The sequence below is a fragment of the Monodon monoceros genome, unplaced genomic scaffold, assembly GCF_005190385.1.
Source record: "Monodon monoceros isolate NGI ecotype Baffin Bay Population unplaced genomic scaffold, NGI_Narwhal_1 Super_Scaffold_5, whole genome shotgun sequence".
Taxonomy (NCBI): Eukaryota; Metazoa; Chordata; class Mammalia; order Artiodactyla; family Monodontidae; genus Monodon; species Monodon monoceros.
In genome coordinates, this window is record NW_021703782.1 from 14,885,507 (window position 1) to 14,898,263 (window position 12,757).

General features: G+C 54.4%; 1 protein-coding gene across 2 annotated transcripts in view; it reads left to right on the forward strand.

Moving 5' to 3' along the window:
- PEBP4 (phosphatidylethanolamine binding protein 4) overlaps positions 1 to 12,757 on the forward strand; it is a 257,365-nt gene that overhangs the window by 43,191 nt on the left and 201,417 nt on the right. For both annotated transcript variants that reach the window (XM_029202411.1, XM_029202410.1), the window contains exons 2-3: positions 739 to 875; positions 6,016 to 6,142. In XM_029202411.1, coding sequence (XP_029058244.1) covers positions 757 to 875; positions 6,016 to 6,142 — 246 coding nt within the window. In that variant the 5' untranslated portion in view covers positions 739 to 756. The remainder of the gene's footprint in view (positions 1 to 738; positions 876 to 6,015; positions 6,143 to 12,757) is intronic.

Consider the following 12,757-nt stretch of genomic DNA (forward strand, 5'->3'; position numbering starts at 1 on the left):
GCTGAGATCAGCACCGCGGCAAGCTGTAGCGGGATGCGCCCTTCTGTCCTCAGCTGGCCCTCCGGAGCTGGCCCGGGGCCCGGCGGCCCTACCCCTCGTGCAGCAGCCCTTCCTACACAGGGTCACCGCGTCCAACCATGGCCACCGTCCGACAGTCCCAAGGTTGTCAAGACAGGTGGCAGAGGAGCTGTGGGCGGGAGAAGCAGAGCTGTGCAAGGGGCACAGCCCAGTCTCACTCCTGCTCCTAGACAACCCAGCAAGTTGGGGCCCTCATCAGCACCCCCAGAAGCTGAAGCCGGGGGTCACCAGCCTCCCAGGGTTTGCCTTAAAGCCAAAGGAGCGGGCTGGCCCTCAGCCGACTGACCGCGCACGGGGCAACTTGGGTGTGTGTGTGTGTGCAGGACGAGGGCCTCGCAGGAGGCTTGTATAAACCCTCCTGCTCTGCAGCCTGCTCTGTGCCCTGGCAGCAGGACACAGTGACGGCACGGCCCTGCTCTCATGGAGGCGGGGCCTCGGCCACGACTGTCAGTTGAGTCCAGCTGGGAGGAGGCCCAGGGCCGCCCAAGGTACTTGTGTCTGGTGGCGGATTAGCTGCCGGAGCCCAGGCTGCGCCCACCTTTCTCCCTGCTGAGCAGAGGGCTCTCTCCCACCAGGTGGGTCCCCGGGGTTGGGGGCTGCGGGGTGGGAAGGGCGCCCCCTGCAGAGGGCCAGCAGCACTACGGGCTCCTTCCATTCCAGGTGCCCAAGAGCTGGACCATGAGGCTGGCCGTGGCAGCCCTGCTCCTGGGCCTCACGATGGTGGCCACCGGAGACGAGGGGGACAAGGACCCGTGCGTGTACGAGGCCCTGCCTGACAACGACACTGTCCTCTGCAAGTAAGGCTGGGAGGCCCCCCTACCCCAGAGGGCAGAGGGAGGAGGGCTCCGGGAACCGAGGGCCACTGCCTCACAAGGCAGCCTCTGTGGACAGGCAGAGCATGAGTCAGCTCTGGGGCCACCTGGCTGGAGGACAACACCCAGGGAAGGACTTTGAGACAGGCCCGGGCCGTCCGTCCAGACGGCGGTTCTTCCAGGATCGGGAGGGCACACGGACCTGGCCGGCTCCCCCTGGGGCCTCCACACCGGAGGGGCCCTGTGGGGCTGGCCTCACCCTCCCTGCTGCGAGCCCAAGAGAGACCATCCCTGCCTACAGCCTTGAAGGCTCCTTCCCCCTAACAAAGTGGCATTTTAAAGAAAAGTGGCATTTGACACACGGTGTGTGATGGTACCCTCCCTGTGAGAGGTAGTTGTTTGCTTTTCTCTAACAAGGCCCCAGGAATGTCAGGACAGGCAGGAGTGTGGCCACTGGACGTCGTTCAAAGAAGAGGCTGGGCGTGGGAGGCTGGCTGTGTCCCTTCCAACGGTGCAAGCTTCTCCCCCTCTGCATCAGAGGTCAGCTCTCTCCTCACCCACTGTGGGTCAGAAAAGCCAGTCTTCATTGTCCTGGAGTCATGGGCCATCCTGAGGGCTGCCCAGGCCACGTTGCTGCCAACACCCTCTGCCAGCCTGGTGGCCGAGGACACTGGCATCCCACTGAGGCCATCAGAGGTCAGAGCGGGTCAAGGACTCTCACTTCTTACTCTGTCTCCTTGAGTACATTTGAGTTCTTACAGACATGACTTTTAGAAAGAAAAACTTTTTAAGTTTATCTAACTTAAAAAGTTAGATAGGGCTTCCCTGGTGGCGCAGTGGTTGAGAGTCCGCCTGCCGATGCAGGGGACACGGGTTCATGCCCCGGTCCGGGAAGATCCCACATGCCGCGGAGCGGCTGGGCCCGTGAGCCATGGCCGCTGAGCCTGCGCGTCCGGAGCCTGTGCTCCGCAACGGGAGAGGCCACGACAGTGAGAGGCCTGCGTACCGCAAAAAAAAACCAAAAACGTTAGATAGTTGAATTCCCCCCCCCAAAAAAAATCGACACTGATTTTGTTCCTATCAATACATTTTTTAACTCTGGTGAAACAGTCCTGGGTGCAGTTTTGTGTGGGGCAGGAGGGAACGGCTGCCCCTGCTATGTGGGCACCAATGCTCTGGGTGCTCTGCTGAGTGGGACCTTCCCGGGGGCGGACAGGCCTTTCCCTCTGGCAGGCAAGTCAAGCCCCGCAAGCTGGGGATGACAGCAGGCCCAGGGCAAGGCCAGGCCGGGCTATGATCACAGCCCCATACAGAGCGCCTCTGTATGTTCACTGTGGAACACGTAGAATGTGATCACATGTGTACGGTCACTGGAGGAGACCAGCTTGCACCCCAGCTGCCCCAGGCTCGGCCCTGCAGACATCCACACACTCGCACCCTGGTGGCCTGTGTACTGTGGCACATGCGGGAGCTCTGGGGCACCTGCTACATGCCAGGAGTTCTGCTGGTGATTTTAAATCTTTGACTTATTTCATTGTTAACATAACCCACCAAGTAGGTGTTATCATCTCCATTTTGAAGATGAGGAATCCCCAGAGATTCAATAACTTGCCCACAGTGCTCACACACCTGACAAGTGGCAGAGCTAGGATTCAACCCCCCTCGTCTGGCTACACTCATGCTCTTTCCCCACCCACCTTTAGCTGCTGACCTTCATCCAGGGCCCAGATCATCTCAAGTAAAGGGGAGCTCTCTCAGTCTATCTGGGCTGCTATAACACAATGCCACAGACTGGGTGGCTTATAAAGAACAAAAAATTATTTCCCAGCACTCTGGAGGTTGAGAAGTCCAAGATCGAGTTACCAGCAGATTCTGTGTCTGGTGAGAACTTGCTTCCTGACTCATAGATGGCCATCTTCTTGCTGTTTCCCACAGGGTGGAAGGGGTGAGAGAGCTCTCTGGGGACTCTTTTATAAGGGTGCTAATCCCATTCATGAGGGTTCCACCTCCCAATGGCCCCACTTCCTAATTCCATCTCACTGGGGGCTGGGATTTCAACATAAGGATTTTTCAGTCCATTGCAGGAGTCATTCTCAGGACTTCTTAGAAGACACCAGCAGATCCCCAGTTTGAGAAACATGGACTTACAGCACTAAGCCTGCATGCTAGGACGATGCCTTTTGATTGTAAATCATCATTGCACAAGGGAAGCTTTTGTTTGTAAAAGATCACCACTGAATGAGAACATATCAAGGACATATCAGACCCCAGAGGAGAGATCAGTATGCTGGAGCCCCCTCCCCAAGAGCCCTGCTCAGTTCAGGCTTCTGACTCCACCAAGAGACTGCCCCCAGAAAAGCACCTCCTCTCACGGGTATTGTTAGAGTCTAATAGGGAACTCTTGAAGTTAGGACTCAATACCTAAAGGTATTAATCTATAAGGGAGGAATTTTTTGTGCTGTGACAAGCAGTGGGGAAACATTGTTAAGAGAAAAGTTCTCCCAGAATAATACCTTACCCACTCCTGAGAAAGCCAGACTAGACTGACAAAAACTCGGAGAGTCAGAACCCTAGGCTCGGTCTCAGAAGTGAAAGAACCATAGTCGTCCAACCCGGACCCAATGGGTGAATCTACTCAACACCTCTCTCCCTGCTGCCTCCGCACTGGTGGCCTCAGTGGACTCTCCCAGGGACCAGGACCTGCCTCCCAAAGCCCTCTCTTCTGTGCTGAAAAGCTTCCACCTCAGAGGGAACACCTTTATGTCAAGGCAGGGGCTGCCTTTCTTTCACTTCACCCCATTCTTCCTAGTTTTGCCCCCAGGCACTGCATAGAACAAATCTACTCTCTGTTCCTCTGGAGGGTCCTTCAGCTGTTTGGACACAGATGTCATGCCCCCCGCCTTCACCCGCTGCTCTTTCTTCTCTGGGCATCCACCTCCCATCCTTCAGTTCCTCCTTAGGGGCTTTGTTCTGGGCCCCCGCTTTCGAGAAGAGTCAGTTGGAGACAGACCCACACTGAGAACCATGCAGCAGAGGGTGGGGTGCCCCCCGAGCCCCCAGGCGCCTCTGTGAAGGCTGCCTTCCTTCCATGGGCCTTTTGGTCTCCCTCGCTTTGGGGCAGGTGGGATTCAGAGCTTTTTTCATACCTGATCTGGTTCTTACAATGCTGAAGGGACTTCTGTGACCATCCAGTCCCAGGGAAGTGCAGACAAGACTATGCAGCCCTTCTCTATTGCCTACAGCACAATACCCCAAACCTAGCAGCAGCACACGTTTATCGCCTCGGTTTCTCTGCGCGTGGCCCAGCTGGGCACCTCTGGCCCAGGCTCTCAGGAGACTGCAGTCCAGCTGTTGGCTGGGGCTACAGTCTCATCTGAAGGATGTGACTTGCAGGCAACATGTGGGCTTCCATCCCTGGGCAGGCAGCGCTCCGTGGGTATGACGGGAACCTGGGGGGGACAGACCTCACTCCTGGTCCCCTGGCATGTACCCTATGAAGGCACTCTCTGGGGCTTTAGGCCCACTCACCAAATGTCAACTCGGTGATTTTGCTTAACTGTTTTAACATTTGCAGCAGTTCTACTGGGATCAAAAGAGGAGACACTTTTGTTCCCTGGGGAAGGCCCCCTCTGGTCCTCAGTTTCCCTCCTCCCCACCCCTTGCCTCTCCCAGTTCCGGGCTGTGGGCTGAATCTCCATCTCTCTGCCAGTAGAGGGTCCCCTCTCTCAGCCCCAGATCTCGATAGCTGCAGTGGCAGGGAACTGTGGCAGAAACAACCCAAAAAGTCCTTAAAATGCTGCCGTGATGAGAAATGAAAATCCATCCTCTAAAACTTCTTTAAAAGCTATTAAAACTATGCCATTGGAAAGGCGCTACTGTAAACTTGCAAGGAGTTAAACTGGCTTCAGTGAATAGTCCTGCTTCAAGGGGCCTGAGTCCTGGCCTTGGGGGTGCCGGTCTGAGGAAGCATCCTGTGTCTGCAGACTTGGGCTACCTCTGCCCAAGGCAGGACCTCAGGATCCACTGGAAGGGGTGGGGTGGTGGGAGGGGGAATGTGGGACTCTCCAGCGGGAAGTGATCCCTGTACTTCTCCCGGGTCCTGACCTCGGGAGCTCCCCTCCAGATCTACTCCCCCAGTGACATTCTCAGGGGTCCCCTTCAGGCATCACCCCCAGCAGGAAACGTGGCCAGCTCCGGGTGACCACTGTGGAGCTGGTCTGCCATGCTGCGCTTTTGGAAAGGCTGAGTGAATCATCTTAACCAAATGACCCCAGGCCTTGGTGATAAAACGTGACAGTAGGATAGGGAAGAAGGGCAAGCAAAAAAAAAAAAAAAAAAAAAAAAGTTGACACAGAGATGTTTTTCCTGTATCTGTTTGAAAGCCTGGCTTCCATCCCTGAGTTTCAAATACAAGTGAGCCCTTAAGTCTAACCCTGGTGAAGGTGTGGGATCAGCCTGCACGGCAAGCCCAGTTCTCAGGGCACTTGTGCAGTTCAGAGCTTCTCAGGGAGAAAGTAGATAAATGGATGCACACCACAGACTTAGTGACTAGATGTTTTACCCCCTGAGAGATATTTGCATTTTGAAAGCACAGTGAATGGCAGATTGAGAGCCTAGGGTAGGGGCAATGCATCACCCAAAGAAGTGGGTTATTTAATTACTGGTGGGATTTGCAGGTATGGAGAGGGTCTTGATTATTTAGGGACCAGAGAAGTCTGTGCCCATGAAGAAGCCTGTGCTAACTTGCTAAACCTTTCTTTATGTAATAAGAACATTCCAGAAAAGCAATGTGAATATATTGTTCTTACACACCCAGTCCTACTTTAAAGACACTGACCAGGTTTGCCTCTGGATGTATATATTTTTTGAGAAGTAAACACTGAGAGTAATGAATACTTTCTGACCCCTGATAACCTGCCAGGCTCTGTTGTAAACACGAATCACCATTTTACTCCTCTTAGCGACCCTACAAATAGGTATTATTAGTGTCCCCATTTTACAGGTAGAGAAGCTGAGGCACAAGTGGTCAAGTAACTCTTAGGCTACACAGGTCAGACTGAAGCCTTATGCACCCCGGGCTCCCCTAAGATCCTGACATGGGCCAACCACCTCCCTCTCTCCATAGGGGCCTTAAGGTTTTCTACCCAGAGTTGGGGAACCTCGGCTGCATGGTTGTTCCGGAATGCAACAACTACAGACAGAAGATCACCTACTGGACCGAGCCGATCGTCAAGTTCCCTGGGGCCTTGGACGTGAGTGAGCCAGCCTGGCTGGATGGGAGGGTCATGGGTCTCGAGTTCCCTCTGGGTTTGCTCATCTGGGTGACATGAAGCCACGTGCAGAGCCAGCTGGGTTGGCTTTGGTGGTACCAGATGGCCGTTGCCATAAGCACGGGCCTTCTTTAGAGCAGCCCCGCCGCCTTGGAGGAGGTTGGGGTGGGTAGGAGGGCTGCGGGCGGGAGCTTTGGTTGGGCTCAGGGGCCGCTCCGCCGGGGCCTCTCCCTCTCCTGGGCCCCTGAGCCTGGCTCCTCAGTCAACGTGGCGACCAGCCAGGGTGTGCTTTGGAGTCGGCAGAGAGAAGGAGGAGAGAGGGGCTTGTGGGGAGTTGCTTCTCAAGGTGCAGAGTGGCTGGGCTTTCAGAGTGATCTGGATGGGGAGGGACCTGGCTCTTAACGGGCAGCGCCTCTCACGTAGGTTAAACAAGCAGAGGTCAGTGCCCTTGACTCTCGGGCATTGCAATATGACAGTCGCTCAGAAGTTTGCCCCAAGGTGTAGGAAATAAAAAATAGAAACATTTTAAGAATTGTAAATAACTCTTCCTTTTGCTGGGAGATGATTGGCATCATCTTGTTCTGGAAGCTTCCCTTGGCTTGGGGATGCGATAAACCTGGGGAAGGGCGCTGGGGAGTGGGAAACGGGGCTGCAGCTGCTGGGAAAGCTGCTCCAGTGTCCTGGTCAATGTCTCTTTCTTCCTTGACTCTAGGCTGAGCCCCCAAAGTGTCAGGGGTGGAGGGTGACCCTCGCTTTGTCTGCGTGTTTTAGTCAGAGGTGCCAGTGTCAACCTAGGCACAAGGACTGTGATGTGTCCAGGACTTGGGCCACGAAGGCGTGGAGACAGAAGGGTCATGGTCTGGATGTGACCACATGCGCACTGCGGTCAGCTTTCTGGTCCCCTCTGTTCACCGTGGCAGGGAGAGTCCACAGAGGGCTCCTCCCTTCTGTCGGTCCAGCCTGGGGGCTGTCAACACAGGTATACCTAGGTAATAGGCTCTAGGGTGGGGAGCTGCACAGGCTACTAGGAAGCAGAGGGGAAGATTTTTCTTTCTTCTTCTTTTTTTTTTTTCTCTGGCAGCACCTCAGGGCTTGCAGGATCTTGTTTCTCCGACCAGGGATCAAACCCGGGGCCCCAGCAGTGAGAGTGCTGAGTCCTAACCTCTGGACTGCCAGGGAATTCCCGAGATTTTTCTTTCTTTAACTGCCTTTCACTATCAGGGAACAAATAAGTGGCGATATGTCTCAATTTATGAGGCTGAGAACATGAAGAACATGAATAGCCTTTGACAGGCTATTGTGTTTGTCACCGTGACAAACATCCTTTCCTCTGGGAGGCTAAGCAAGCAAGTCATGAAGAGGCCTTCTGGGTGTCCTCTCCCTCAATCCTCCCAAGCCTGGCACACATGCACACGCATGCACATGCACGCGCACACACGCACACATTAGCCCTCCCCACCGGAAACCCTTGGGCTGGGTCACACCCCTGGACAGGCAGGACAAGCAGAGGAAACGTAAGCCTCGGTGATTGTAACTCAGGACAGGAGCAGGGCAGGAGCCTAATCCTCTAGGGAAGAGTATAACGCTGTCCCATGGGACAAGACTCTCGCCTTCACCCTTAATTCACTTGTTCTTAAGGAGTGAAGAGTTTGGACCAAATACTTTCACAGTCCAATGACTGTCCCAAGAGGGAGTCTAAGCCAAGAGCTCCATCCCATGTGATATTGCTACAGATGTCCACTAGATGGCAGTGTAGACTTTCCTGAGTACCTGGTGCCCTTAAGAGAGACAAGTTTAAAGCCAGTTTGGGAAGCTTTTGCATTTGATCCGGTCTAGTTGGTACTGATTGTCCTGGGGTACGGACACAAAACGCAGAGAAGATATCACCTCCTCCATATCCTGAAATCTCCTATCCTGTCTCAGCTCAGAGGTGGGGCAGGGGAGAAAACCTGGAGATTTAGGAAGGATGCAGAGCTGAGGTTAAGAAATCCAAGGAGGGCAGAGATTTCACAAAGGACGGCTTGGTCAGAGTGGTGGAAAGAAGGAAAAAGTAGTATTCTACTGCTATAGAACTAAAGTTTATGGAAATTTGCCCTTTGAGAAGGCAGGTTCAGCTAGAGTATCAAAAACTTCCATTTATCATGTGGTACTTACTTTATGTTGGAGACTATTCATGTGTCGTTTCATTTAATGTGCTCATCAAGTTAAGTATTTCTTTAGTCAAGACTGTTAGTAGCAAGTGACAAAAATCAACTCAAACTGGCTTGTGCCAAAAAAGAGGGAAGGTATTACTGGTTCACAAACTGAAAACTCCAGGGAATACTTCAGGCATGGCTGGATCCAGGTGCTCAAACAACGTCACCAGGAATCTATCTGTCCCTTTTCTCTACTTTTTTTCTGTGCTCGTTTTTTATGTAAATAGACTCTTTCCTTGTGGTGCCAAAGATGACCTCATCACCTTCAGAGTTATGTTTTACTAGTTTATTAACCCACTGGCAATAGATTGACCCCATCCAATCATTAAAGGTCTCAAGACTTGTCCTGTTTGGATTACATGACCATCCCTGACCCAAACAGTGATGCTGGGCAGCCCCACTTAATCTACAAGGGCTGAGAGCAGAAGAGGATGGTTCCCCCAAAGGAGAATCAAGGTGCAGGTTATCAGAAGGGGGAAAGGATGTTGGGTAGGAAAAACAAGAGAAGGTGCAGGGCCCCTCAAAAGTGGGGGCGGGGGAGCCTGAGTCCTTAGTAACAGAGAAGAAAATGAAGGCATTTCCTCTGGGACAGGGCCTGATGGAAAAAGCAAGAGGTTGGTGACTGGCTATGTGGGGACAGTGCCTTGCTTCAAAGGGGATTAAAACAATGCCACCAAAGCAGCAGCTGCCAGTGGACATGCTCAGGGAGCCCCCCCACCGAGCAAGCCCCGAAGCCCTGGAATGAGGGGCCCAGAGGTCAGGGGACAGCGTCTCTGTGCCCAGCAGGGGTCTTCCTGCCTGCACACCATTGCTCAGGCCACTTCCCCAGACTTGGACCCTGTACTCTGGGACACCCTGCCCCTACCAAGATGCTTCCTCCTCCAAGAAGCCTTCCCTGACTGCCTCCCTCTGGGTCCCACCCCCATCTCAGTCAGGTCTCTTCTTTCTCCAAGCGTTTTTCCCCTGCTCTCCAAACCCAGTGTTTACTTGCCTCTGTCTTGTATTGCTTATTCATATCTCCCATAGCGTCAACCAGTTTATAAGCTCTAGGAAAGCAAGACCACGTGTTGTATTTCTCTGAACCACCCACAGTCCCTACCAGCATCGCAGACCCCGTGTTGGCTGACTGGGTGGCCAGGTGGCCAAATGAATGAATGAAGGAGTGCATGAACGGCAGGTGGACGGACGCCTTCTGGAGGGGGAGCTCTGAGGTGTGTGAGCCCAGCGGTTTGCACCTTAAGCTGCTGGGTGTCCTGGCGCCTCTGCAGAACGCCGGGTCAGCACTAGTCTCTCCTCCGCCAGGGTGGATGGGGTCTGGGGTGGGTAGGAGGAAGCAGAGAGAGAAGAGGAAGTCAGGTGGGCTCCCGAGAAGGCAAAGTAGTACAGGAAAATGTGGATGGTCCTGGTGCCGACAGCCGCTGAGGGCTGAGAGAGGTGCTGAGGTAAGAGGAAGCTTTTCTCCCCTGGTGCTGTGACAAACATTAAGAGGCAAACATCTCAAAACGCATCCCTTCTCAAGCCAGTGAAGACTGAAAGGCCCTCGAGAAGCTTCTTAACTGGGACTTATTCTTCACCTTGAATTTAACCCGCTGGAATCCTTTTGAAGGGAAGAAATTGCTGTTACGTGGGGAATGTGCATTGCATTGGAAGGAAGGAACGCAGACCACAGCTGTCCTTCCTGCAGTCCCTCGGCTTTCCAGTCAGACTCGGCTCAGCCCTATTCTCCTCCCCAGAAAGCTGGTGACCCTGAGTGTCCTCCTCCCGGGCTGGGCAGGCACGTCCCCATGTCACCCTGGGCCTGCAGCATCTCTGTGGCTGCCTTTTGGGGACCACCTCCCTGCCCTTGGCAGCCCAAGGTAGAGACACAAGTCTGGGCACAAATCTTATAGAGCCCTGGAAATCTGGAGACGTCCACGTGTGGTAGAGTCACAGATGCTCCTCGATGAAAGAGACCTCGGAGCTCCCCGGCCCACCTCCCATCCTTCTTTTTACGCACAGAGAGAAAAATGGGAGCTGCTGCTGTCATGAAATAGTTAGCAGAGGCAGGACACAGGGTGCCGACACGCAGGGTAGTTCTGGTCAGAGCAGCCCCTGATGGGTGAGGCAGGCCCACCCGGCTCGTTCAGGAAAAGATGCCGAGAGGGAGCGTGCACACATGCCGGGGCAGCTAAGTGCACTTGCTCCTGGGACAGCCGCCGACACGCAATTTGGTGTTGGGGATGTGAAATGATTCACTAACAAATGCTGATGGAACACACAGGCACCCTCTTAGTGCTGGAGATTCAAAGATAAAGGGCACCGTCATGGAGCTCCCAAGTCTAAGGTGGGGAGACAGACAGGTGGACAGATAGCAGGGACGCGGTGTCAGTGCTTCAGGACAGGAACCTCAGGTACCACGAGGGCCAGGAGCGGCCTCCAGGAGGGGGTGACCCCAAGCTGACCTGTGCTCGTGACTAGGCAGGGGATAGACAGGGGAGCAGGGCTGTCCAGGTGTGGGATGAGGCTCCAGAGAGGGCAGGACCATGCTCTGAGGGGCCACAGATGCTGGTTCGTGGGCCCTGGTGTGGAGTCTGAATTTTATTGTAAAGCCAGACTGGGGAAGGGGCGTCACCGTTCGATTTTTAGGCTGGTGGATGTGATCGGATTAGCAATTCAGGAAGGTCACTTGGGTAGGTCACTGAGGTGCAGGTGGGAGGATGGAAGAAAGGTGAGGCTGGAGTCAGGGAGAGCACCTGCTGAAACAGAAGGGCGATGGCCTAGACCGGGGCCTGAGCTTGAGGGTGTAAAGGAGGTCGAATCCATGGAGCTTGGTGACTGTGGAGGAACGGGGATTGCAGGGAAGGAGAGAGTTGGGATGACCCTTGGGTTTCTGCGACAGGCAGGTGGGTGACTAAGGGTTAAGCTGAGCATGTAATTCATCCACTGAAACAAGACGTTTTTGAGAGTGAACGGGGAGGTGCTGTTAATAATCGGGACGAAGGGTGTGATTGGGCACTCTCCCTAATGCTGGTGCTGTCCCCAAGCAAGGGACACAGGAGAAGGCCTGGATCTACAGGGACCACGGGCAGCGGCAGCAGCTTTGCATCACTGAATCTGAGGCCCCTACGTGCACCCAGTACACGGATCAACTGTCTGATGCTGGGAAGAAAAGGCAGGGCTGGAGGCCTAGCTTTGGCATCCAGGGGTTGGGGGTGGGGGGTGGATTCTTCAAGGTAGCCAGGCTCCTTGGGGAGAAGATACGGAGAGGCCAGAATCGGCCAGCCCACAGAGGTCGGGTCAGAGAGACAAGGGAGAGGCTGCTGCAGGGCCGGGCTGGGGAAGAGCCGTCGGATTTGCCAAATTCCCTGGCGCTGCTCTCGAGCGAGGGGGAGAGGAGTTTCAGGACAGTGAGCCTGGGAAAAAGGTAAAGTCAGGACACGGTAAGGAGTTTACTGGCGGGGATTCACCAACGTGCTAGTGAGGCTTTAGGGAAGAACTGGTGAGGTGTAACTGTAACCCAGTGCCTGGCAGTGGACAGGAGCATAATAAATGGTACAGGTTGTCATATGATAAGAGGCTGCTTTGTAGTCTGAAGGGCAAAAGACACAGAAGAAGGGTTTGGGCTTCTGGACGCTCTGGAAGGAGCCAGTGCGGTGGTACCAGAGATGGGGGCTGACAGGTGGAGCCAGGCCAAGAAGGCAGGTGAGGAGATCACCCCGCACCCAGGCAAGGACGCATGCGTGGAAGAGAGCCCGCTCCCATGTCATTTTAACCTTCCTCCTCGGTCAAAGGCTGCTAAAATCACCCAGCTGTGTCCCACCCCAGCCCAGGCCAGTCCACCATCTGTTATGGGGGCACCTCCAGCCACAACAGGACCAGGTAGGAGAGGAGCGACGCTTATCACCACCTCTAGCCTTTGCAGACAGATTTTGAGGCCGTAGAGAAACTTCCCACCCAGGATTTCACACAGTCCTCCTAGCAACATTGGGAGCTAGGCAAAGTAGGGATTATCCCCACAACTACAGGATGGGGGATGCTGCCCAAGGTCAAGGTCATGCTCACCCAAGCTGGGGAGTGGAAGAACCAGCCCTAGATGGCAAGTTTCCTGCCTTCCAGTTTCGCTGCTCTTTCACCTTCGAAATGTTGCCTCTCAAATTTACCCCAACTCCTGGAGAATTGGCCCTGATGTCCAGAGTTGGGGTGTCATGCATGTATCCGTTCCCTGGTGCAGATCCTGTCCCTCTACCGGACACTGTCACAGGAGCCAGGGACACACACAAAAACAAATCCCCACCCTGCCCACGAAGGACATCTCGTAATGGTGAGAACGCGAGTCGCTGTCATTGTTAAGAGGATGACGGGAGAAGCGCTTGTGTGGCTAATGTTTTGCTCCCGGGTGCCTTCGTGAGGGAGCTTCCTGGCC